Raw genomic sequence first — 25,565 nt, forward strand, 5'->3', positions numbered from 1 at the left:
ATTAGGATTGCCACTACCCAAAAAACCCAGAAAATAATACATGTTGGTGAGAATACAGAAATAATGGAACGCTTGTGCACTGCTGGTGGGAATGTAAAATGGTGACAGCTACTGTGGAAAACAGTATGGACGTTCCTCAATTCAATACAGAATTAACATATAACCCAGCAATTCCACTTCTGGGTATATACCCAGAAGAACTGAAAGCAGGATCTCAAGAAGATATTTGTACATCCACATTCATAGCAGCATTATTCACAATAGCCAAGAAGCGGACACAATGCAAGTGTCCCTCCACAGATGAACGGATTAACAAAATGTGCTCTATTCACACAGTGGGATATTGTTCAGGCTTAAAGAGGAAGGAAATTCTGACACATGCTACAACATGGATGAACCTTGACGACATTATGTTAAGGGAAAGAAACCAGTCACGAAGGACAAATATGTATGATTTCACTTATAAAAGGTTCCTAGAGTAGTCAAATTCATAGAAACAGAAAGTGGAATGGTGGTTACCAGGGGCCGAAAGGAGGGGTACGGAGAGCTGCTGTTTGATGGGTACAGAGCTTCAGTTTTGCAAGGTGAGAAAGTTCTGGAGACCCCTTCCACAACAGCATGAATACACTTAACACTACTCAGCTGCACACTTTAAAATGGTTAAGATGGGGGGCGCCTGGGTGGCTCAGCCATTAAGCGTCTGCCTTCAGCTCAGGTCATGGTCCCAGGGTCCTGGGATCGAGCCCCGCATCGGGCTCCCTGCTCGACAGGAAGCCTGCTTCTCCCTCTCCCATTCCCCCTGCTTGCGTTCCCTCTCTCGCTATATCTCTCTCTGTCAAATAAATAAATTAACAAAAAAAGTTAAGATGGTGAACCTTATCAGGTGCTTAAAATCACAGCAGGGTACCCACAGAGTAAGTGGAGGGCATGAACAGCACAGAACACTGCAGAATGAAGGCTGCCTCTGCTGCTAGGATATCATAACCAGATGTCCAATGAGCGCCCTCTGACGTACAGTGGGGAACATTCCCTACGTCAGCTTGTTCAGGACCCCAATCCCTCGTCCAAACCCTGGAGGCCCAGTATGTTTCAGAACTCAAGAGATTTCAACTGGAGAAACACTGCACCCATGCCATGTATGATGTCACACCCCTGCAGGGTCTGGGTCAGTACCTCACATCCAAACTCCTTAGTATTTCCAAAGCAAAATGTAAAAGACATATACTAAGTAGGATAAAAGTAAAATTAGCCTCACATCAGTTTGGGGCAGGTTTTGTAGTTCAATAAATTTGGACCAAAATTTAAAAAACAAAAACTCGTGGAAAAAATGGCAATGCAGGAGAACCCAGCTTTCCCCATCCCCCCACAAAATTAATGACTGGACAGCTATCAACTAACAAAAACAGCTCTAGGAGACCCCCTGAATACACTTACGAAATTTTAGCAACACAATGGAACAAAAACCCAAAACAAAACAACTTTCAAATTGCAGGGCTTTGGGGGTTTCAGAATGCTGGACTAGTATTTGCAAAAAGAAACAGTGTATGGATGAAGAGGAACTTTTAAAAATAGTTACCGTGGTTGGGGGGGGGTGAGGTGGGGAGATGATGTGGGAGGGCAGGGATAAACTGGTGCCTTCAACTTTTTTCACCAATTCAAAAAGGGTTTTAAGGACGCCTGGGTGGCTTAGTCAGTTAAGGGTCTGCCTTTGGCTCAGGTCATGATCCCAGGGCCCCTGAGATCAAGCCCCGCATTGGGCTCCCTGCTCAGTGGGGAGTCTGCTCCTCCCTCTCCTTCTGCCACTCCCCCTGCCTGTGCTGTTTGTCAAATAAATAAATAAAATCTTAGAAAAAAAAATTTTTTTTGGAGACTTCCTTTCTCTTTCTCTGCTCTGCAAGTTTAAAGGGCATCAGAGTCTGTGTCATAAAAGGCACAACTCCCCAGGACATGTCTGGGCTTCATGTTTTTGTGGAGAATATAACTTTCTTTTTCAGGGGTGAAGTTCTGTCCATATATACTTTCTACAAAATCATCAATTTTATCCAAATTTTCAAAATCTCAGGGCATTGAGTTGAATATAGCTATCTTACAATTCACAGTATGAAAGCTGAGGGAGAGATATATGACCCAGGGAGCCCACATGTAGGACAGAACACTTGTGCCATCTGACACACAGGGGTGGGGAGCACAGAAGAAGTAGACAGGGCAAAGCAGGAGGGGGCCATGGGAGCCAAAAGATTGGTACAGTGGACAGTTATTACCACAAGTCAAAAAAACAAAACCCAAGATGCACAGTTTAGTCAATGCCTAAACCTTGCACAGACTATACACCAAAGGAGGATTCCTGCAGGGGGTGCCTCCCAAGAGAAGGGTGATCCAGGGCGTACAGCTCTCCATCCCCGAGGGGTCAGCAGCCTCCTGAAGGGAGGAGCCAGCCCTGAAAGCCAGAGGCTGGGAAAGGGTGCAGGACAACTAGAGAAAGCTCCCCAGACGAAGAGGCACCTCAGCTGGGCCCAGAAGATAACACTGCGGGGCAGGAAAGGCAGAGAAGGGCAGCACTGCTGAGTAACAGCAAAAGTCAAGGCAAGAAATCCTGGCCATGTCTGCCCTAGGCCACTACTGGTCATGCGCTCTATAAACTCCTTCTGGAGAACAGGAGGTACTTAAACCATGAAGAAATACTTCACTTGATAGTTCCTAAAATCAAAAAAATGAGAACTTGGGCGCCTGACTGGCTCAGTCAGTGGAGTGTGCAACTCTTGTCTCAGGGTCATGAGTTCAAGCCTCACGCTGGGAATAGAGATTACTCTAAAAAACAAAAAAACAGGGGCACCTGGGTGGCTCAGTCGGTTAAGCATCTGACTCTTGGTTTTGGCTCAGGTCATGATCTCGCAGTTGTGGGATCGAGCCCCACGTCAGGCTCTATGCTGAGCGCGGAGTCTGCTTCAGATTCTCTCTCCTTCCCCCTCTGCCCCTCCACTCCCACTCCTCCCCCCCCACACACTCCCTCTCTCTCTCAAATAAATAAAATCTTTAAAACAAAACAAAATAAAAACAAAACCTGAGAACTATAACTAATACTTGAAGACAAAACAATGAAACAGAATCAGAGCTGGAATGGGAATCAGGTGGCTGGGGCTCCTCCTCTTACCAGGGTGCAACGAGGGTAGTGGCACCAATTCTTCCCAATGTGCCAATGGCTGGGATGGGGTCATGAAGGAGGCCATAGAAACCCTAAGGGACCAAGAATCCACGGGCGGGGGCGGGGGCGGGGGGAAGGAGGAAGGTCAGAGGCTTAGGCCCTCAAGATGAGAGGGTGTGGGGCACCCGGGTGTCTCAGCCGGTTGAACATCTGATTTCTACTAGGGTCATGATCTCAGGGTCCTGGGACTGGGGGCGAGTGGGGCTCTGCGCTCAGCAGGGAGTCTGCTTGTCCCTTTGCCTGCTCATGTGCGTGTGTGCTCGCTCTCTCTCAAATAAATAAATAAATACAATCTTAACCAAAAAAAAAGATGAGAAGGAAGATGGCCAGGGAATGGGCACAAAAGGCACAACCTCACACATCACATGGCTGTGTGGACAATGCGTACACACAACTGACCACTCGGCCTTGGCCTCAGCACCCACAGGGACCCGAAGCCTGATGACCAGGCTCATGTGGGCTTCTAGTTAGCATTATAAGAACACCACTGAGGGGCGGAGGGGACACTGAAAGATTAAGGCATAAAGTGCCAGTATCTTAAAAAAGGTGTGTATATGTCTTTGTGCGTGAAGAGAAAGCAAATACGGTAAAATGTAACAACTGGTATTCAGGTGTACCTCCTATTATTCTTTCAACTTTCCACAGATCTGAAATTTCTCAAAATGGAATGTTGGGGAAACCAGAGTAAACGGAAACAAAATCTGTTTTATACCAAGATATAGAAAATTCATTTTATAAAATGCAACAGGACAAGTAAAGTCAAGCGTGTTGCCTTTTAAGAAACAGGAAAAAAGGGGGGAGCCTGGCTGGCTCAGAAGAGCATGCCACTCTTAATCTCAGGGCTGTGAATTCCAGCCCCACCCACACTGGCTAGAGATTACTTAAAAAAAAAAAAAAAAAGGAAAAAGGAAAAAGAGAACATGTCCCAGAAGAGCTGAAAGAAAAACAGATTCAAGGGTGCCTGGGTGGCTCAGTCAGTTAAGCGTCTGTCTTCGACTCAGGTCATGATCCCAGGGTCCTGGGATCGCCCCATATCAGGCTTCTTGCTCAGCAGGGAGTCTGCTCCTCCCTCTCCCTCTGCCCCTCCCCTGGCTTGTGCTCTGCTCTCTCACTCACTCTCTCTCTCACTCTCTCTCTCAAACAAATAAAATCTTAAAAAAAAAAAAGTAGAAAGAAAAACAGATTCGAAGACCCCTCTGTCCCACTCAGTGTTGGTGAGTCACTATAACAAGCAGTGGGAGCTCGGGGAGAGCAGGGGACTGGGCAGCTGCTGACCGGGTTCGTCCCACCCGGTCACTGCAGGTGCCAACACAAACACCTAAGGGAGCCAGGATTACCGGTGCTACTTTACTTGTGAGAACATGTGAATGTAACTCACCTGAAGTAATCACAGGACGCAGCCAGCAGGATTCGATGGGCCTCAATGTGTCTCCCCTCCACCACCAGGACAACATCAAAGAGGATGCCACTGTCCCGGAGAGCCAGCAGCCCCCGGAGCAAGGCCTGGGAGTGCTGTGCACTCCGGTAGGTGTTGTTGACACAATGCGGGTGTGAGGGCTGCACAGGCAACTTGCACAGCTGGGTGAACTCCTGCTCCTCCGCCATCCTGACCACCACACCAGACCTCACCACTGCGGCTGTCAGCTGGCAAGACAGAGGGGACAGGGAATAAGCCAGGGAAGCAACACCGCACAGTGCACAGACTGTCCCAGTGGCACCTGCTGCCTGTGGCACTTCTGTTCCTCCCACCAGCTCACCTGTGCTTCCCCTGTGGTCTTAAACCCACAAATTCCTCTCCCCTCCCACTGCTTCTCCAGACTTGGGGCTGCCTTCCTGAAGACCTGCGTCCCTTCATCTCCAGGATTCTTCATTAAATTTTATCTCCTTCAGCATCTCTGGGAAACAGAAGGGTTCCGGAGACAGACTGACCTTGGTTGGGACCCCAGGCCTACCATGGACTCACCACATGACCAACCTGAGTCTCAGGTTCCTCAAATGAAAAGGGAAATAAAAGCACCCCGCCTGTTGGGGAAATCTAAAATTGGTAAACGATGAATATAAAGCACAGACCAGGATCTCAAGAGCTCTTCCTCTCTCCCATTGAGAAAGAACAAAACTGGGGCACCTGGCTGGCTTAGTTGGTAGAGCATGCAACTCTTAAATCCCCAGGTTGTGAGTTTGAGCCCCACACTGGCAGTAGAGTTTGCTTCAAAACAAGAGAGAGAAAGGGGCACCTGGGTGGCTAAGTCAGTTAAGCGTCTGCCTTTGGCTCAGGTCATGATCCCAGGGTCCTGGGATGAGTCACGTACTGGGCTCCCTGTTCAGTAGGGAGTCTGCTTCTCCCTATACCCTCCCCCCATGCTCGTGATCTCTTTCTCTCATGCTCTGTCTCTCAAATAAATAAATAAAATCTTTTAAAAAAAGAGGGGCGCATGGGTGGCTCAGTCAGTTGAGCACCTGCCTTCGGCTCAGGTCATGATCCCAGGGTCCTGGGATCGAGCCCCGCATCAGGCTCCTGCTCAGCAGGGTGCTTGCTTCTCCCTCTCCCTCTACCACTCTCCCTGCTTGTGCTCTCTCTCTCTGTCAAATAAATAAATAAAATATTTTTTAAAAGAAATAAATAAAAAAGAGAGAAAGAACAAAACTGGGTTCCCTCACACAGGAATGGATGCATAAAAATGACAACAGACTTGAGTGCTGGCCAGGAGACCCAGGGGAGGGTCCAGGACCTGTCTTCTTTTACCAAGATTCTGAGAGTCAAGCACAGTAATTTCAACTAGAGCTGGTGCATTCAATATCATCGGCAGCATGTTTTTAGTTCAAGGTCACTTTGTAATAATTGAGTATGTTCAAAACATGCACAATGATTTGAGTTGAAGCCTCAGAAACCCAATCAGTCAAACAAACCTACCTCAAACACACTTTGGCCATGCATTCTGAGCCAGTCCTGCACTCTGGGGCTGAGCTAAGCACTCTAGCCAGAGCACTGCCACCCAGACAGCAAGTGGGAGCCCAAGGGTCACCTGCCACACTGCCTGTGGCCACTACGGCCATTCCAATATCCCCTTCCCCAAATTAGTTTCTTCTCCAGTTCCCTGTACTGTATCTTTAAGAGAAAAAAAATGAAAGGAGCACCTGGCTAACTCAGTCAGTAGAGCCTGGGACTCTTAATCTTAGGATTGTGACTTCAAGCCCCATGCTGAGTGTGGAGCCTACTTAAAATTTAAAAAAAAGGGGGGGTGGAGAAAAAGAAAAATAGATTCTACTATAAAACTTGCCAAACTGCGGTGCCTGGGTGGCTCAGTTGGTCAAGCATCTGACTCTTGATCTCAGCTCAAGTCTTGATCTCAGGGTTCAGAGCTCAAGCCCTACACTGGGTTCCACACTGGGCATGGCGCCTACTTAAACAAATGAACAAACAAAAAAACCTTGCCGTAACGAAGAGGCCTCTGTCCTCACTACTACAGCTCCGGAGCACACCTGATTGCTTTGGACTCTCCGCTGCTTCCCATCCAACATGCTCCATTCCCCTCTGTGCTGGTCCCCCAGTGTGCCTCCTGATTTGGAACCTTCACTCACCTACCCACTGCTTCCTCCACAGCCTGGACTGGCTCACACACAGACAGCCCGGGCCAAGGGGGAGCCCCCATTAACCACCTCTCTTGACTTGAAACTCTGCCCCAAGCAATGTTCTCTTTTTTGATCCCTTCAGCCAACACACCCTGCCCCAGCCCACCCCTTTCCCAAGAATCTACCCTATATTCCCAAATGCACCTCCAGCTCGATGCCTAATGCAGCCAACACCCCTCCCCACTGGTCTAGTTTTCTTATTCATACAGCCACGATTTCCACATCAGAAACCTCATGGTTTCAATGATCTCTTTTCTTTTTATACCTGCATCTATCAGATCCTCTAGTTCTGATTCCTTCTCTCCTATTTCAGATGCCCAACCACTTATTCCTCCATGGCCACCATTCTGGGTCAGACCCCAGCAACGACACTCCCAACCGGTTTCCTTCCTCCGGTCCCATCCTCCCCAGCTCCCCGGCTCAAGCCCTGGCGGTCCCCAAATGCCCAGTGAGTATACCACCTGGCTTCTCAGGCACTGGCTCCCTACTACCTTCTGCTTAGGTCTCCCCATGATCTGGCTCAAAATGTTCCTTTCCCCTATACCCTGTCACTAGCCCTTAGACCAAAAGGGACACCTGTCATCCTCTAAACACCATCAGACTCCCACCTAGACCTGTCTCTTTATAACCCCATATTGGTCAAGGTCTAGTTCGATCTCTTCTTCCTCTGTCACTGTATCAAGAACAAAACAGGCATGCTCCATCACTGAAGCTGTTCTATCACCTACCAGCTAGGGCTTTATCTCACCCACATTGCAAAACCCCATGACTGTACCACTTGTAACCACGTGACTCTGAACACTTAGCTCATTATCTCCAAGTCTAAGCTTCCTCCTAACTACCGTGACCACCAGGGAGTCAAGAGGGCCTCCTTCTCCAAGAGTGGCAGCGGGGACTGACTGCTCCGACAGACATCAACCCCATGTCAGAACTTCTCTGCCCCTTTGAGAAGGGATCCATGGCAGCTACACTTACTATGGAGTACAGAATACAGTAGAAGACTGCCTCCTTGGGCAAGCAAAGCACATTTACCAAGCACAATTTAAGGAACTAAGCTGGGTGCTGAGGGCAGTGTGAAGAAAACAAACCAATTCCCTGCTCTGTAGGAGCATATAGCTCTGAGTGCAACACATTCAAGACCACGCAACACAGCCTTGTTCATAAAGCAAGCATTGGCCACGACCAGTATGTCCATCCTCAGAGGAATGGATGCTGCAACACAGTGAGCCAACAGAATGCTAGACAACAGTTAAAAGGAGCAAACTAGAACTCAAGCTATAGTCATTAACATGGAGAAATCTCAAAGCCACGCAAAGGAAAAAAAAGCACACTGCAGAATACATATAATACAAAAAGTTTGAAATCACACAACAAAATACCGTCCAATTTTGCTTGTAGATAGGCGTTACAGTAGAACATACATAGGCACATTAAAGGAATTCAGGATCATGATTTTCTCCAGGAAGGAAAAAGGGAATGTTTTATTTCTTTAAAACAAACAAACAAAAAAAAAAAAACAAAGAAGACAAAACATTAGGATCTAATAGGGAGAGGTAGTAACTTTTCTCTTAGTATGAAATATTTAAAAACTAAATTCTCAAACTTATTTTTTAATATGTTCACATTCAAATTGAAAAGGCACAGAAAGGTATGTTATGAAACTTAAATTTTCCTCCCACTTATGCCCCAACCAGATCCTCTCCCAGAAGAAAACTACAATTCTACCTTCCCTAGTAGGGGACATCTACGGATTCAAACGCAAATCTGGAAATCTACAACGTTTCCCCCCTTCATTAACTTTTGTATATGAAAACTTAATATCCCTCCCACAGTCCATTGTATGGATAACCGCATGTTATTTAACCAACCCTTTTCAGAGAGACATCTAGGTTTCCTCCAATTGTTTGCTTTTGCAAACAGTTACACATTGAAAATCATTTCGATATGCCACATATGCAGCAGTTATCTGAGGAAAAAATCTAGATACATAACTGCTAGATCATTCGAATTTTAATGTTTATTTGTCATTTGAATGCATATTGCCAAATTGCCCTCCATAGAGGTTATACTAATTGATTCTCCCACCAGCAAAGTATGAGAACCTGGTTCCAACCACTATCTAGCCCACCAATGGCGTCTCTTTTTACTCTTTGTTGACTTAGATGAAAAAGAGCATTTCACAGTGCAACTACATTTTGGTAATTAACAAAATTTCAAAAAATAAAAAATTAAGGCAAATGCAACACTTCTTTTGTGATTCCTTTCCCATGAATGTTCTTGGAAGCTCACTTGGTGGCACCTTCTTTCTCCTATTCATTTTACAGGGATTACTCTATCATGAAGTCTTTCCCTAGACGATTTAGTTCCTTCCAGCTCCATAACATTTCTGATTCGACTCATCACAAGCAAGGCCCCTCCATTCTGTGCTGTTTGTTCAAAGCTTTTGAGGGGAGCAGGAAGGAAGATTTATGTCCCAAGTAGGTACAAACTGAAGGACGTAAAATGATTTTTTATGAACTCATGGATGACAGAGTCAAAAGTATTTTTGAAGAATTTTCAACTCAACACCATTTACTGGGCAGGCACCCCTCAGTCCTCTGAAGCGCCCCAAAACATTGTCTGCCTTCAACGAACCCCAATCCTTGGCAGCATGAAGCAAGGTCTGCAACAAAGGGAAAAGGGACAGTTGGGAAGAGGAAAGGAGGGAGTAGGTACTAATCTCCAGAATGGGGAGCCATCATAGGAGTGCCAACTCGGATGCGCTCTGGAATGAGTCTTCCAGAAAGCTAGCTGAGTTGGGGCATCTTGGTGCACCAAACCTGCGGCCCAGGCCCGGCCTCGGGGAGGCCTGGCGCGAAAAGGACCCCAGGCATAAGGCGATGGCGACCCCTCGACTCCAGCCCGTGCAAGATTGGAAACAGAACCCGCGGCCGACGCTTCGGGACCCGGGACCCGGAGATTTTGCAATGACAGCGCGATCTCCGGCTTCTCTTTGGAAACCGAGCTGGCGAGGTTGGACTTCCTCGGCTGCAGCCCGCGGGCCCCCCGACCCCGGCGAGCTGCTGAGGAAACTGAGGCTCGCAGGCTGAGGTCCAAGGTCACACCAGGTGGTGGCAGTCCGGCCCCGCCCCACCCGCCTGTTGCAGGACCCGCCCGCGCACAGTACCGAGGGTCGCGGCTGGGAAGGCCGCGCTCAGACCCGCCGCGGGCGACAGGCCAGCCCAAGGGCTAGGAGGCCGGCGAGTCCCGCCGCTGTGTGGAAGTCCGGTATCTCTTCTAGCGCCAGCTCCCCGCCCAGCCGCGCCCCCGCCGCGCCCCCGCCGCGCCCCCGCCACGTCAGGCCGCGGGACTCGCCCCAGGCCTCCACTCCCGCGCCTCCGGCCCGCGCCCGCCCCTGCGTCCCCGCGTCCCCCAGGGCTGCTCGCCCGGGCCCCGCTGCCGCCGGCCGCCCGCCACCCGCGCTCGCTGCCACCCGGCCCACCGGGCCCGCGCCTGGCAGCTCACCTGGTGCCGCCGCAAGCTGAGTCCGCACTCGCCAGAGGCGGGGGCGGGGCGGGCGGGCGGCCGCGGGGCGGGGAGGGAGAGGCCGACCTGGGCGAGTCACGTGGCCGCGCCGCGCAGGCGCCAGACGGGTGTAGACGGAGGCCGGGGGGCGTCTCGCTGGGGTGCTGGGGGAGGGGCTCCGAGCTCTGGCGGGAGGCGGGGCGCCGCCCGAGGCAGCTTTTCAGCGGGCGCAGCTCTGGTCCTAGCTCGGCGCAGCAGAGCTCCAGCTGCCTGGGTGACCGTGCGTCTCTACACCCGGCGGGGCTCCTGGCACCTGGCGGGGCTGAAGGAAGGAATGAGTGACTAAATGAAGCAGTGCCTTTTGGGAAGGGTTGCGCCCTGTAAATCTATTTCCTCCGTCCTTCTCTCGTTTCCTCTCTCCTTCATTCTCTCACTTTTTCGTTCCTTCGCTCACTCATTCCTTCCCTCCCTTTTCTCCTCTATTCCTCTCCTCCTCATTACCTCTCTTACTCATTCCCTCATTTCATTCCCTCTCACTCATTCCCTCCCTCCCTCGCGGTCCCATTAGTGCACCGTGCTTCTGCTGATCGCCTGCCCTCTGCTGGATGTTGGGGAGAAGAGATAAACTGCCAGTGTAAACAGGTGTTACCCCGTTTTCTGAGATTCTGAAGTAAATTCAGTTCCCATCCCAAAGGGCTGGACCCAGCAGTCCGCCAAGAGGCTCTTGGTATTCATTTTTCTAGCCTCACCTGCAAGAGGATCTTGTCCTCCGAGGCTCATTTGTAACTGCCGTATCCAGCCGGAGGTTCCAGCCAGCAGAGCCTCCTGATAGATAAAGTCGGGATATCCTACACTGTTGTTTAGTAAGAGGCGTTACGGAGTGTGGGGGAAGGATGTGGCTAGGGATGGCTCATGGTTTAAAAAGGTGTACGGGAATGAGGAAGAAAGTAAATGAAACAGAAGCGCTGTCCTGGCTGATCCCAGAGTCCAGACAAGGGCCAGGAGGTTAGGACCAGATTCCAGGACCGGGGGTTCCCAGTGGAATGGGCTTCTGGGAAGACTCTGGAGGAGGTGACCCCCTAGCTCCATAACAGATGAGAACTTTGGGGGAATGGGAAAAGCATTCCAGGAAGGGGAGTGTCAGTAAAGGCATGGAGACGAGATCCTGCAAAGTGAGTAGTCCGGAGGCCACCAGAAGTTTCTGAGTCTGAAGGGAACACCGGAAAGCAGACCCTACCTCTGGACGTACAGGTGGACGTGGCCTTGAGGGCAGCCTTCCGCCAGGCCTGGCAGATGCCAAGATGGGTTGCAGACTGGACTAGGGGGTGGGAGGAGGCTGAGTATGGGGGCAGCAGTGAAGCTATAGCCTCAGGTGGGGAGGGAGTGGGGACAGGGACGTGCTGGCTGGAAACCTGGGAAGGAGGCAAGTTCCCCACTACACATGAGTGATGGGTGAGGAAGAGTGAGCCCAAGAGATGGTGGGGAACAATGAGGTTACCCCCGTCACAAGGAGATTGGAGGAAGAGCAGGTTTGGGGGAAGACAAGCCTCACTTTGGCCCCAGGCAGGGTAAAGAGACTGCACATGTCCAGCTAAGAACCTTTTAGGCTTGAGGTAAAGTCATGGACATATCATACACTTTAGCCAGAGGTGATGCACTGAACCAGAACAAGTATGAGGAAAAGGAGAGTGAGTTGAGGACAGAGCACAAGGTGCACTGGTGTTCCAGGGGACACCCCGAGAGCAGGAACCCAGAGAGGAGACAGGGGAGGAGTAATCTCAAAGGTCCAATGGGGCTAGGTGTGAGGGTGGCCCCAGAGGGGAGAGGAGGCAAAGCCCCTGGATCTGCTACAGGGAGGCCTTTCCTTGGAGTGGCAGAAGCTAGCCTGCAGTGCCTGAGGTATGAGAGGAGGCAAGGACAGGAAGACTGCCAGGTCTGGCCTCTGAGATGGGGACAGATGGGACCACAGCTTGAGAGGAGAGACTGAAGAGAGCACCTTCAGGGTGTTGAGCTGGAGGGTGAAAAGAATGAGGTTGAGTGAAGGGGGAAAGTCCAGGAGCAAGGTGGGGTGCTGGCCAGGACAGAGGACAGGACATTCCCCAGTGTTCAGAGCTAGAGGGACGATCATCTCAAAATATACCCAGATCAAGTCAGCAGCTTTCCCACTGGAAAATTCTAGAGGAGGAGAGTGGCAAGATAAGAGGAGGCCCCAGAAGCGATGGCGTACAGGATCATCTGGTGTCCTCCCAGGGATGTGTTTGCTGTCTAGGAGATCCTGCCTTCCCTGAGCGTACAGACTTCTGTCCGCTCCTTTAGGTCTATATTTCCAGAACCTAGAACAGAGCTACCACTCAATAGGTTCTAAGTAAATAAAAACTGGAGAGGAATAAGAAGCTGAGAGACTGGTTAAAGAACTGATAGAGATAATGGAAGACTTTCCAAGCTTCAACCCAATGGAAGATATTTCAAAGGAAAAGCCAAACAAACTCGTCTGCTACACAATTTGATCACAGACATCCAAAAAAAAAAAAAAAAAAAAAACAATTGAGGAAATGTTTGCAACAAACTCGAGAGCAGGGGCTCCCGGGTGGCTCAGTCATTAAGCGTCTGCCTTCGGCCCAGGTCATGATCCCAGGGTCCTGGGATCGAGCCCCACATCAGGCTCCCTGCTCGGCGGGAAGCCTGCTTCTCCCTCTCCCACTCCCCCTGCTTGTGTTCCCTCTCTCGCTGTGTCTCTCTCTGTCAAATAAATAAATAAAATATTAAAGTAAAAAAACCTCGAGAGCAAGTGGCAAATAGTATATAAAAAATTCACACAAGGGGTGCCTGGGTGGCTCAGCTGGTTAAGCATCTGCCTTCGGCTCAGGTCATGATCTTGGGGGCCTGGAATCAAGTCCCACATCAGGCTTCCCTGCTCAGTAGGAAGTCTGCTTCTCCCTCTCCCTGTGCCCCTCCTCCCTGCTTGTGTTCTTTCTCTCTCTCTCAAATAAATAAAATCTTTTAAAAAATTCATACAAAACAATTCTGGTAGGTGGAAATGTACATGAATAGGTAATACTCAAAAGAGAATAAACAAATCATTTAATACCTGAGAGAATCATCAACATCAGTGAAAGTAAAAAAAAACAAATGATACAATATATCAGTGAATATTTTTACAACATATATAACGGACAAAAAATTATTATCCAGAATATATAAAGAACTTCTAAAAACCGATAGTCAACCAGCTAAATATCTGGTAAAAGATATTTACTAGAAACTCACAGAAAAAGAAGTCCCAGTGGATATAAACAAAGGAAGTCAAGTTCAATCTCATTAATCATCTGGAAATGCAAAAAATACACCACATTTTCATACATTGTTACAGGAAAAATCATTCTGAGACCTGTTGAAACAGGAAGGAAGACTTCAGGAAGACTATTGCAATAGGGGTATGTCAATAGGGAGAGAGATCAGGCTGAACCCTGAATACAACAAAAACATATTGGGGATTTATAGCTAAAGAGCCTACTAACAATAGACTTCAGGGAAGGGGGATTCTTGCTAAACTGTCCTAATGGGCTTATCAGAGCTGGGGGATGAAGAACCTGACTAGGTGTCAAAGGTGAGGGAATGCTCCCTGAACTGATTTAGTAGAATTCTTTGTTAAGACTGGAGCTAGACAGGCCAATGTTGAGGCCTGATTAAGAAGAGGGCTCAGAGGAGCCCGACCAAAGTTTGGTCAAGGAGCGAGCCTTTGTCAACATCCACACAGCAAATATAAATAAAGATGAGATCCAGTGTTGGTTGGTGAAGGTGGGAATGTACATACATTGCTGATGAGAAAGTAAATCGGAACAGCTAATTTGGAGCATACAGTGTTTTCAAAATATATCTGCAAATTCTTTGACTCTCCTCCCTTCAAAAGGTAAAACCCAATCCTCCTCCCCTTGAATGTGGGCTGGACTTAGTGACTGTGCCTTCTAAGGGATAGAATGGGGCAGAGGAAAAAGCCTGTGGTTTTTAAGGCCAGGTCATAAAAGGTGTTGCAGCTTCAGTCTTGCTCAGTCTGCATGACTTGCATGTCATGAAGACACGCAAACAGCCCTAAGGAGAGGCCTCCATGGAACTGAGATGGCTGTCAAAGCCAGTACAGATTTGCCAGCCAAACATGCGCTGCACTGGAGGGAGATCCTCCAGTCTCAGCCAGGCCATAGCCTCCTGAAGTCCCACATCTGCCTGAAACCTCAGGAGACACTGAGCCATGACCTGGCTAAACCTCCTCTGAATTCCTGACCCATAAAAACTGTGAAAGATAATAAATGTTGATTATGTCGTTTTAAGCTGCTTGGCTGTGGAGTAATCTGAATCTAAATAACAAAATGCATTTGAAGCCCATATACAATATAGGATACACTGCAGTCACAGCATTGGAAAGGTATTTAGAAAAGTATTTAGATGTCAACCTAAAAATGGGCAAGCTGGCTCAGTCGGTAGAGCATATGACTCGTGCTCTCGTGGTCATGAGTTCAAGCCCTATGTTGGGTGCGAAGCCCACTTTAAAAAAAAAAGTTTAAAATGTGCAAGAGACGGGGCTCCTGGGTGGGTCAGTCGGTTAAGCGGCTGCCTTTGGCTCAGGTCATGATCCCAAGGTCCTGGGATCGAGCCCCCCCATTGGGGTCCCTGCTCAGCAGGGAGCCTGCTTCTCCCTCTCCGTCTGCCTGCCACTCCCCCGGCTTGTGCTCTCTCTCTGCCAAATAAATAAGAAATCTTTTAAAAAATGTGCAAGAACTACTGGGTATTTACCACAAAGATACAAATGTAGGGACCCGAAGGGGTACATGCACCCCAATGTTTATAGCAGCAATGTCCACAATAGCCAAACTGTGGAAAGAGCCAAGATGTCCATCGACAGATGAATGGATAAAGAAGATGTGGTGTAGGGCGCCTGGGTGGCTCGGTTGGTTAAGCAACTGCCTTCGGCTCAGGTCATGATCCTGGAGTCCTGGGATCAAGTCCCACATCGGGCTCCCTCTGCTTCTCCCTCTGAACCTCTTCCCTCTCATGCTATCTCTCATTCTCTCTCTCTCAAATCTCTATCTCTCATTCTCTCTCTCTCTCTCAAATAAGTAAATAAAATCTTTTTAAAAAATGTGGTATATATACACAGTGGAATATTATGCAGTCATCAAAAGGAATGAGATCTTGCCATTTGCAACGACATGGATGGAACTGGAGGGTGTTATGCTGAGTGAAATAAGTCAATCAGAGAAAGACATGTATCATATGACCTCACTGATATGAGGAATTCTTAATCTCAGGAAACAAACTGAGGGTTGCTGGAGTGGTGGGGGGTGGGAGGGATTTGGTGGCTGGGTGATAGACATTGGGGAGGGTATGTGCTATGGCGAGTGTTGTGAATTGTGAATTGTGCAAGACTGTTGAATCACAGGTCTGTACCTCTGAAACAAATAATGCAATATATGTTAAGAAAAAAAGAAGAAGAAGAAGAAGATAGCAGGAGGGGAAGAATGAAGGGGGGGAAATCGGAGGGGGAGACGAACCATGAGAGATGATGGACTCTGAAAAACAAACTGAGGGTTCTAGAGGGGAGGGGGGTGGGGGGATGGGTTAGCCTGGTGATGGGTATTAAAGAGGGCATGTTCTACGTGGAGCACTGGGTGTTATGCACAAACAATGAATCATGGAACACTACATCCAAAACTAATGATGTAATGTATGGTGATTAACATAATAAAAAATTTAAAAAATAAAAAATAAAACATGTGCAAGAGAGTGGTGATGATTGTACAATCGTATGAATATGTGAATAATATTAAGAAACAGTGAATTGTATGCTGTAAAAAGGTGAATTATAGCTCTTTTTTTTTTTAAATGTGCAAGAGGGATATGGATAGGGTGATCAATCATGCCAGGTGGCCTGGGATTCCAGGGGGTTGCAGGGATGCAGGACTTCCAGAGCTAAAACCCAAGAGTCCTAGGGAAACCAGAACAAGTTGGTCATCCTAAATACAGAGTTTTAAAAAATTATTTTTATTTTTTTTAATTATTTTTAGGAGAATGAATAAAAAGTTTGAAGATGTGAAAAGCTCTTCTATCAACACAAGACCTGAAACCCTGTGGCCAGGAGGGGCCCCTCTGGGGAACCTGCTCACATTCTCTCTCCCTGTGCTCCACCTCACCCCCCCAAGCTCCTGCCTGGGACACAGAGACAAGGGGTGTACACAGCCTAGCCTGGGCCTGGCAATTAACAGGCATCAGTAGGTGCCAGTTCACACCATGTTGGTGATTGCCCACTTGGCACTTGTGGACCATTTGGGCTTAAGATTTTTGCCACCTACCCCCCATCCCAAACCCCGGAGGTGCAGACAAGGGCCACATAGATTCCATCTTGCAGAACTCTTATCCTCCTAAAATTATTCTCAGGCTCCCCCACCGCCTTGCATTCCCCTCCAGCTCACGTGCCTCCACCCAAGTTTGTGTGCCATTGGCCTCCAGCAAGGACCAGGACATGGCTGTTGGGCCAAGCAAGATTGCCCATGTCCGGAATGTAATAAATGTGGCTTAGGCTCCTTACATCACCACCCCCTACAAAATACAGTGGGATATGAGATTCCAAAGTCTAACAGAGAGAAGCAGTGAGTAAAGTCTATCTGGTCACGCTTTGGATGTGGCACTGTAAGGTAGTGGCGGGAAAGCAGAGCCTGGATCATGTTGGCACTGTACTCTGCCCACAGTAGGTGCTGAGAAAGAGTTGATAAATAAACAATCTCTCCATGGCATCCGCTATAGATTGCTAGCTGCTTGGCCGAAGGGTGCAGATCTCGCAGAGTTGGTGAGGCCAGCACACAGTAGGGTCACACGAAATTCAGGTGGCCAGCGTGAGTCAGCATCTGGAATCCCCGTCCCGCGCGACATCCGCGCTGGGAGCAGGGCCAGGGGCTTGGGGTACGCGGGAGGAGGCCAGCCGAGAAGTCTTCCCGTGCGTCCCGGAAACTCCATTTCCCATAGGCCCGTGCGCGCGACTCCATTTCCCACAATTCCCGCTCGGCTTCCGGCGCGGCGGAGGCGCCTCCGACGGCTTCCGGGTTCGGGCCTGGCGCTGCGGTAGAGGCGGCGGCGGCGGCGGCAGCGGCAGCGGCGGCGGCTGAGCGGGACACGGGTGGAGGGAGCGGAGGCACCGGCATGGACGTTTCGGGGCAGGAGACCGACTGGCGGAGCGCCGCCTTCCGGCAGAAGTTGGTCAGTCAAATGTGAGTAGGGGCCGAGCTAGAGGGCGAAATCTCGGTACCTTCCTCCCTCAGCCTTTCCGCGCGCGGAGGGCGAGGCCCGGGTCGGACTCGCGGGAGATCTAGGGCGGCCGGACCCACTGGGGCCTGGGGGCGCCGAGAGGGCGAAGGCTCCCGGGACGCGCGTGAGTCCCAGGGCGCGGCTGAGTCCTCGGCTGTCCCTTCCGTTCTTGGCTGATACGGACTGTTCATTAGCTTTCCCGGGGCCGAACTCTGCAAACCAGCGAGCCCTGGCTTATGAGTCATCGTCCTGAGCTTTCTCATTCGTCATTTGTGTGCTTTGGTTGCAGACTTTCCCCTGCTTTGAATCACACTGAATTCGAAAAAGGAAAGGGGCAGCCCGTGGCGGCTTTAGCAAATCTGGGTGTTTTGTGATTCGTCTTTAAGAAAAGCGCATCAGAGTGAGAGAAAGAGATTGGAGGGGGGTGGATGGAAGATGAGGTTGGGAGGCTAGGTATTTGGGGCTGTGGGCGGTGGGGGATGGAGAATCCACGGGTATCCTGCCTCCTCCGCCCCCCAGTCCCGCCCCAGTGTGGATTTTGCGAAGGGTGGCAGGAAGAGGCTGTCAGGAAGCGACCGTCGGTTGGGAGGAGGGAGTGAAGAGCTGGGGTTAATATCTCTTCCCCACAGTTTCAGCTGCTGAACCCCTCAATGCAGGGGCTGCCAAGTGCGCTCTAGGCTTCATCTAGTGGAACTCCAGCGCCTCACCACCCACTGCTTGTTTCATTTAGCAGTCTTTCACTGAGCTTACTGATGTTGTGCTAGCCGCAAATTTGCCTGAGACAGCCCCTGCCCCCAGGGAATGCACTATCATAAAGGAGCAGTTACAATACAGTCTTTCTCGTAGAAAAAACTGACAGTTTGCTGGAGCAGGGCAGAAGGAGCTTTCTGGAGCAGGTGGCGAATAGATTGAGCCCTAAAAAGACAAGTAGGAGTGTGAAAGGCCATCATTCCAAGCTGAGTAGTAGGGAAGTGTGAACTCTCGCTGCATTGGAGGACATTGCTATAGGCTGAGTTCTGGGCATTGAGGAGAAAGGAGGTTCAGGAGATGGTAATGGAATGAGGGTGAGCAGGTGCTGACATGTTAGTGGTGGGAGTGCTGTGCTAAGGAGTTGAGCTTGTATTTGGCATGTTGCCTGCTTTGAGGTAGTGAAATGCCAGAGTTGGGAAGATTCCCGGAGTCCTTGGAGATGGATCAAGAACAGAGGAGAGAGGTCAGTTAGGCCATTATGAGTTTTGAACTCTTGGAGTTTGGGGACCTGTCATTTTTCATCCCTGTGTTCCTATTGCTAGATCACTGCTTGTCACATTGCTCCATAAAATGGTTGTGGAATGACCTAGTCGGCAAGAGATTATAAAGGCCTGCACTAGACAGTGGTGGAAACTGAAAGAGGAAGACCATTCCAGAGAAAGGGGAGAGCAGGCATGGACAGTCCTTGATGACTAAACTGGATGCAGGGGGTGGAGTGCAGCAGCATGGAAGGAAGGAAGTGGGACGGAATGCCGGCCGGGAAGCCTCTTAGTACAGTGGAAGGTGTGGGGACTGTAGAGTTAGTGGCTCTGGGCACTGCTATGGAATAGTCTGGGGACAATTCTGCAGATACTGCAGAATCGGTGAACATTGTGCTGGGTTTTTGCGGGGGGATTGATCCCCTGGAGTTGTCTGTAGGTGAAATCTTTTTTTTTTTTTTTTTTTATTTGAGGGAGCGAGAGAACGAGCACAAGCAGGCGGAGGGGCAGAGAGAGAGGGAGAAGCAGGCTCCCCGCTGAGCAGAGAGCCCGACACAGGGCTGGATCCCAGGACCCCAGGATCATGACCTGAGCAGAAGGCAGACGCCCAACCAACTGAGCCACCCAGGTGCCCCTATATATGAAATCTTGAGGGATGTCCCACTTCAGGGCTCAGCAAGAAAAGCCCTCAGGGCAAAGATTTTTCTTTGGGTTTGGGGAGACCAAAGACCCAGAAAGATGAGTTGCCATCAGAGGAAATTGGGGAGGGTGGGGGAGAGTCAGAGGACAGGAGGGCAATTGAAGAGTCTCTGGGTGTCAAGGACTGACTGGATACTTCATAATTCAACTTCCTTCTGCTTCCAGGCAAGCTGGATTCTTTCCTTTATTTGCCAGATTGCTGCTTGTGTATTAGTTTTTCTCTTGCTGCCATCATAACAAATGACCACAAATATAGTGGCTTAAAACAACACAAATTTATTACCTGGCGGTTTCTGTAGATGCAAGGTCTAGGTGGACTCAGCTGAGTCTTCTGCTTAGGATCTTACAGGACTGAAATCAAGATGTTGGTTAGGTGTGCATTTCTTCCTAGAGGCTCTATGGTAGAATTTGCTTTCAAGCCCATTCAGATTGTTGGCCAAATTCAGTCCATGCAGTTGTAGGACTGAGGTGTTCTTGTACCTTACTATTTGTCAGCCAGTGGTCAGTCTTTGTTCCTAGAGGTGGCCTGCATTCGGGTCATACTTTCTATGTGACCCCCTCCATCAGGGGTGGGTTCTTCGGCTGCATCTTTCTGACTTCAGCCAAGAAAATTCTCTAGTAAAGACTCAGGTTAGATTGGGTCCACTCAGATAATCCAGGATGCTGTTCTTATTTTAAAGTCTATAACTTTTATTCCATCTGGAAAGTCCCTTCTGCCATATAACATAGCATGTGCCCAGGTTCCTGGGATTAGGGCATGGACATCTTTGGGGAGCCCTTCTGCTACCCCTGCTGGGATAAGCAGTTTCAGAGCTTGTCTGCCTCACATGATGTGGTGTTCTCAGTTCTCAGATTTGTCTGTTTTCTCTCCAGGGTTCACTTTGAAAGTCATGATTCTTGGTGCCTTGATTTGTTGTGTTCACAGGGTTAATTCTAACTTTCTCTGATATTTATGCTGTTGTTTGAAGGAGGGTATCTTGGGAAATGTTTTGAACCCAAGTAATTTGTATAGATGAGGGAGTAAAGAAAGCATAGTGAAGCACTGGGGAGCTTCAACAAAAGGAGAAGCATCTGGTAGTTGGTTCACTGTCTCCACCTGGCTCTTGAATATCTATCAAGAGAGAACAGTGCTTGGGATTGCAGGCCCAATAATCTAATCTTTTGGCTGCCATGAGAAAGAGCGGTTTTGGTTTGGGGCTGGGTAGGAGAGCCCTTGCAGGGACTCCATACAGCCTCTTCTCGGCCCTTCTCTACCTCTGCCTCACCTGAACCCATCCTGGACTGCTGCCTCCCCCTCGCTCTCTACTGCCCTGCTGAAACCTGTCCGTGACTTGGTAGCATTAGAACAAGACTCCAGATGGCCCACCCTCCCAGCCCTTCACCATGGCCTGGCTTAGCCACCTCTTCTCAATCCCCCAAGTTTGCTCCAGCACTCTGGTCTTTGGTCTTTCAGCTTCTTGAACATTCTAAGGTTTTTGTTTTTTTTTGTTGTTGTTGTTCTCTTTAAACAAGTTATTATCAGGTATTTGGGGTATCCAACAATGGGTAGACTTCCCCCCACTACATTTATGAACAGTTTCTCTTCCTGTTCTTCAGATGTCTGCTTAAATACCAAATACTCCAGATCCTTCCCTGCTTATCCTGCCTAAAGTGGGTCATCCCCTCTGATATATTGGATCTCAGGCCCTTGTAGTTTCCTGTAGGAAATACAGGAATGTAGTTTCCTGTAGGCATATAAACACTTGTCGAAGAGTGCAAGAGTAAGTATTTTCTTGAGGGCTGTGTGTGCCGCCTCTCGTAGTATAGTGGTCTTCTTTACCTGTGCCAGCATGCATTGTGAAGCCCTGGAATCCCCACTTTCTCCACTTGTTAGTCAAGTGACCGAGGGCAGGATACCTAACCTTTTTGGATCATATTCCTCATCTATGAAATGGCTGGAGTCCAGTAGTGTCACAGGGAAGGGGGGGGCGGGGAATGTAAAGATGAGCCCTAGCAAATGCCTCCTCCTTAGGTTCTTGCAAGAGTAGGAGCCTTGGAAGGTGAAGGTAAAACCCCCAAGCCTGGTTAGGGGAGTTGATGACACTTGAAGGAGCTTGTGGGGAGGGTAGTTGTGACACTGTTGGTGAGTTCAAATCATCTCTTCATTGAACATCCACTCTCCCTGCAGCACTGCAGGAGAAGCCCCACTCCCCCCCCCAACCTTAGAGTTCTCAGGCTGGCCTTTGTGGGCCTTGGGCCTTCCTGGGGGGATTGTTGGATGAGTGTTGAACATGTGTCTGGTCTATAGGATCCCAGAGAGCAAGCATGTATCCGTAGTAGCCGGCACTGCACCTGAAATAGAGTGGGTAAGGAGTGAATGAATGAAAGAACTTCATCAATCCATTCTTCCCATTCTTTTAAAATTTTCTGCCATCTTATTCTTGAGACTTTTATGCCTCCCACCTCTCAGTACAGCAGATTGCACATATAGACATGAAATAAATAAATGTCTATTGGGTTGAACAGATTGCAAAGGGGAGGAGATCCGGGGGTGGGAGGTGGGGAAGGGCAGTGTGTATCAGGGCTCTACTCAAGTGCCAGGAGATCAGGGAACATGTAGCCGAGTCAGGGCAGACAGGTCAGCCACCTCTTCTGGTGAAGCCCTCAAAGGAGATTGAACTCCAGGTTGGCACCTAGGGGATGCAGAGCTTTCTGCCTGGACTGTAAGGAGAAAGTTGAGTGCTATTTAGCTAGAAACATAATGAAACAAAGCAAAAAAAAAAAAAAACCCATAAGGAACAAAGAACAGACAACTGAACAGCAACTTCCAAGGGCCTGGAGAGGCCTTAGGACAGTGGGGAGTGCCCTGAAACTTGCATGTCTAGATTCTGCCTGTGGGTTATGTTCTTTTTTTTTTTTAAGATTTTATTTATTTGGGAGAGAGAGAGAGAGAGACAAGCAGGGGGAGGGGCAGAGGGAAAGGGAGAAGCGGACTCCCCACTGAGCTCCAGGGATCCTGACTTGGGGATCGATCCCAGGACTCCAGGATCATGACCTGGGCCGAAGGCAGACACTTAACTGACTGAGTCACCCAGGTGCTCCCTGTGTGTTATGTTCTGTCCTCCAAGCAGAAGCAAGGGAGTCTTGGCTGAGCCTTTTCTGTGGCTTATCCCACTCAGGCTTCCCAACAGTCCTTTGCCCTACTGGTGTGATTCTGGCCCTTGTTTTCCACTGGGGAAGCTCCTGAGCACCACTGCTTTCTTCATAGCCTGGTTGGTATCTAAACAACTGGGCTGGCTCGCAGGCTTCTGTGTATAAGCCACCATTAAAACGTCCATTCCCTGAGGCCAGGGGCCCGTCTCTCTGACCACCTCCAAGCCGTAGTGCTCCTGATGGCAATCAGGAAGTAATTGTGGAGCCATTGACTTCAGGGTCCTGAACCTTGGCCCTACTGCCTCTTGACCGGGAGTGACAGTGACCTGAGGGGATGTAGGCCCTCATCTGCTCAGGACTTTCTCAACAGCAGCAAGAACAGCAGCTGACATGAACCCCTACTGCAAGAGCTGACCTATGTTAGCTCATTGAGTTCCCACTTGTGCTGTCAGTCGATGTATTTATTACTTCCTTTTTTTTTTAAGATTTTATTTATTTATTTGAGAGAGAGAATGAGAGCATGAGAGGGAAGAGGGTCAGAGGGAGAAGCAGACCCCCCGCTGAGCAGGGAGCCCGATGCAGGACTCGATCCCGGGACTCCAGGATCATGACCTGAGCCAAAGGCAGTCACCCAACCAACTGAGCCACCCAGGCGCCCTATTATTTCCATTTTTAAGATGAAGAAACTGAGGTGTAGAGGAGAGGTCATTGCTGCTTATAGTTATACCCTGCATGTTACAAATGAATGCTTTTTGAAGCAAAGCAGGACAAGAGAGGCAAACCACCTTTTAATTTTTGAAATAGTGGTCGTGCCTTTTGGGGGTAGAGGGAAGATGGCAGCTGGAAGTTAACCCAAGCCAAGTGCCGACAGGCATCCTGTTGAAATTTGAGAAACTTCCCGTGAGTCAGTGGGACCCAAACAGTGGCAGAAGGGCCAACAAGCCTCCTATGATCTTTGGCCTCGACACAGGCTATAGCCAGCCTCCCAGCCTCACTAGCTCCCTTTTGTAAGAGACCCCACCCACCTACCACACCTAGCAGCCCTTACATCCATTCCTAACAGGAAGTCTTCCAACTCTTAACTGCCATTTGTGACAGCGTGGCTGTGGTTAGTCCAGGCTCCGTGTGGGGCATTCCCGGGTCGTCATATGATCATCTCCCTGTCACTGTCACTTTAAAGCATTCCTCAGGACAGTAATGTTGGTTACATACCAGAGGGTACATTTTTTGAGGAATTGTAATGAATTTTTAAAAATTCAAAATGGAAAGTTCAAATGCTAAAACCAAGTAGTGTAGTTTAAAGACCCCATGCCCATGGATCCACATTCAGCTTCAAGCTATCAATTCTTGCTTCATGGACTCCACCCCCTGCCCCCAGTTATGTTGATGCTGGGAATGTTTGGCCACCCACTGCCTGTGGGTTCAACTCTGAGCCTGACTCCCTCCTCCAGGGTCTGCAGCCCACTGTACTGGCTGTCTGTGGATCCTCAGAAGAGCCCAGCTCTTTCTTGTCCTGGCTGTTCTGCATCCTGTTTGTTTGCCTGTTTGAGCGACCCATCCCTCCCATGGCTCAACATTGCAGTCCCATCCCACTCACCCTTCCAGGACACCAGGACACCCGCTTCCTCCTTCCTCTTCACACACGTTCTGTGAAGAGTTACCAGTTTGCACTTGAATTGTTTGAACACTCGTTTCCCCCAGTCTGAATCCCTCGTGGGGATTCCTGCATCGCAAGGAGTGCTGTGGCGAGTGGATTCCCAAGCACCGCCAGAGGCCTCTTCAGGCTCTGTGGTGATAGTGGTCTAACCTGATGAGTGTTCACTTCAGAGTTGGAGAAAGTCTTTTTTTTTTTTCAAGAATTTTTTCCTTTTTTTTTTTTAATTAAGTAATCTCTATACCCAAGTGGGGCTCAGACTCATGACCCTGAGATCAAGAATCCCATGCTCTTCCGACTGAGCCAGATTTGATTGGTTGATTGATTGATTGATTGATTGATTTAATTTATTTTTTAAGTAGGCTCCATGTCCAGCGTAGAACCCAATGCAGGGGCTTGATTTCATGACTCTGAGATCAAGACCTGAGTTTCAAGAGTCCGATACTCAACCGGCTCAGCCACCCAGGTGCCCCTTATTTTTAAGTAATCTCTACATACAGTGTGGGGCTCGAACTTATAACCCGAGATCAAGATGAGCCAGCCAGGTGGCCCCCGAAGTTGGAGAAAGTCTTAACACTGTGCATGGGAAGACACAGGCAAAACGACATCCTCACAAGCTGCTGCTGGAGGCATGTAAACGAGGCTATTTTTCTGGAAGGCTGTTCGGCAACACTGTTTATTCCAGTAAGCTTAAAATGTCTACTTCCTTAGACATTTCCTCCAAGGCTGTATGCAGGAGAGTATTCAAAGCCTGTTGGCAGTGAGGATGCTCATAACCACATCAAATCAGGAGTGGAGCTGGGTTAGATTTGTTGTGGGAACTGGAGATGGTAGGTTCAGTGCTGCTGTTAAAAATGACATGGGAGAGGGGCGCCTGGGTGGCTCATTTGGTTAAGCCTCCAACTCTTGGTTTTGGCCCAGGTCATTATCTCGGGGCCCTGAGATTGAGGACTGTGTCAGGCTTCTGGCTTGGTGGGGAGTCTTTGAGTTCTCGCCCTCTGCCCCTCCCCCCACTCATGCTCACACTCTCTGTCTCTCTCTCTCAAATAAATAAGTCTCTTAAAAAAAAAATGACATGGGAGGGATACCCGGCTGGCTCAGTCAGTGGAGCATGTGAGTCTTGATCTTGGGGTGTAAATTCGAGCCCTACTTTGGGTATAGTGATTACTTAAAATCTTAAAAAAAAAAAAAAAACGACATGGGAGATGTTCCGTAACCCGTC

The 25,565-nt window shown here is 49.1% G+C and overlaps 2 protein-coding genes across 9 annotated transcripts in view; one reads left to right on the plus strand and one right to left on the minus strand.

Moving 5' to 3' along the window:
* KLHL22 (kelch like family member 22) overlaps positions 1-10,413 on the minus strand; it is a 38,178-nt gene extending 27,765 nt beyond the window's left edge. The window contains exons 1-4 of one of the 6 annotated variants that reach the window (XM_073889578.1): positions 10,337-10,413; positions 9,122-9,494; positions 8,212-8,319; positions 4,581-4,846 (exon numbers count right to left, since the gene is read on the minus strand). In XM_073889578.1, the coding sequence (XP_073745679.1) occupies positions 4,581-4,807 (227 nt within the window). In that variant the 5' untranslated portion in view covers positions 4,808-4,846; positions 8,212-8,319; positions 9,122-9,494; positions 10,337-10,413. Of the gene's footprint in view, positions 1-4,580; positions 4,847-4,959; positions 5,527-8,211; positions 8,320-9,121; positions 9,495-9,998; positions 10,100-10,336 lie in introns of those variants that run through there. The other 5 variants (XM_073889580.1, XM_073889579.1, XM_025857325.2 and 2 more) reach the window with 5 other exon arrangements.
* A 7,011-nt stretch (positions 10,414-17,424) lies between these two features.
* Positions 17,425-25,565, plus strand: part of MED15 (mediator complex subunit 15) — a 64,961-nt gene continuing 56,820 nt past the window's right edge. For all 3 annotated transcript variants that reach the window (XM_025857295.2, XM_025857296.2, XM_025857298.2), the window contains exon 1: positions 17,425-17,592. In XM_025857295.2, coding sequence (XP_025713080.1) covers positions 17,525-17,592 — 68 coding nt within the window. In that variant the 5' untranslated portion in view covers positions 17,425-17,524. The remainder of the gene's footprint in view (positions 17,593-25,565) is intronic.

Source organism: Callorhinus ursinus, unplaced genomic scaffold (assembly GCF_003265705.2).
Source record: "Callorhinus ursinus isolate GAN/ISIS: 27379988/994484 unplaced genomic scaffold, GSC_fseal_2.0 scaffold110, whole genome shotgun sequence".
NCBI classification, from domain to species: domain Eukaryota; kingdom Metazoa; phylum Chordata; class Mammalia; order Carnivora; family Otariidae; genus Callorhinus; species Callorhinus ursinus.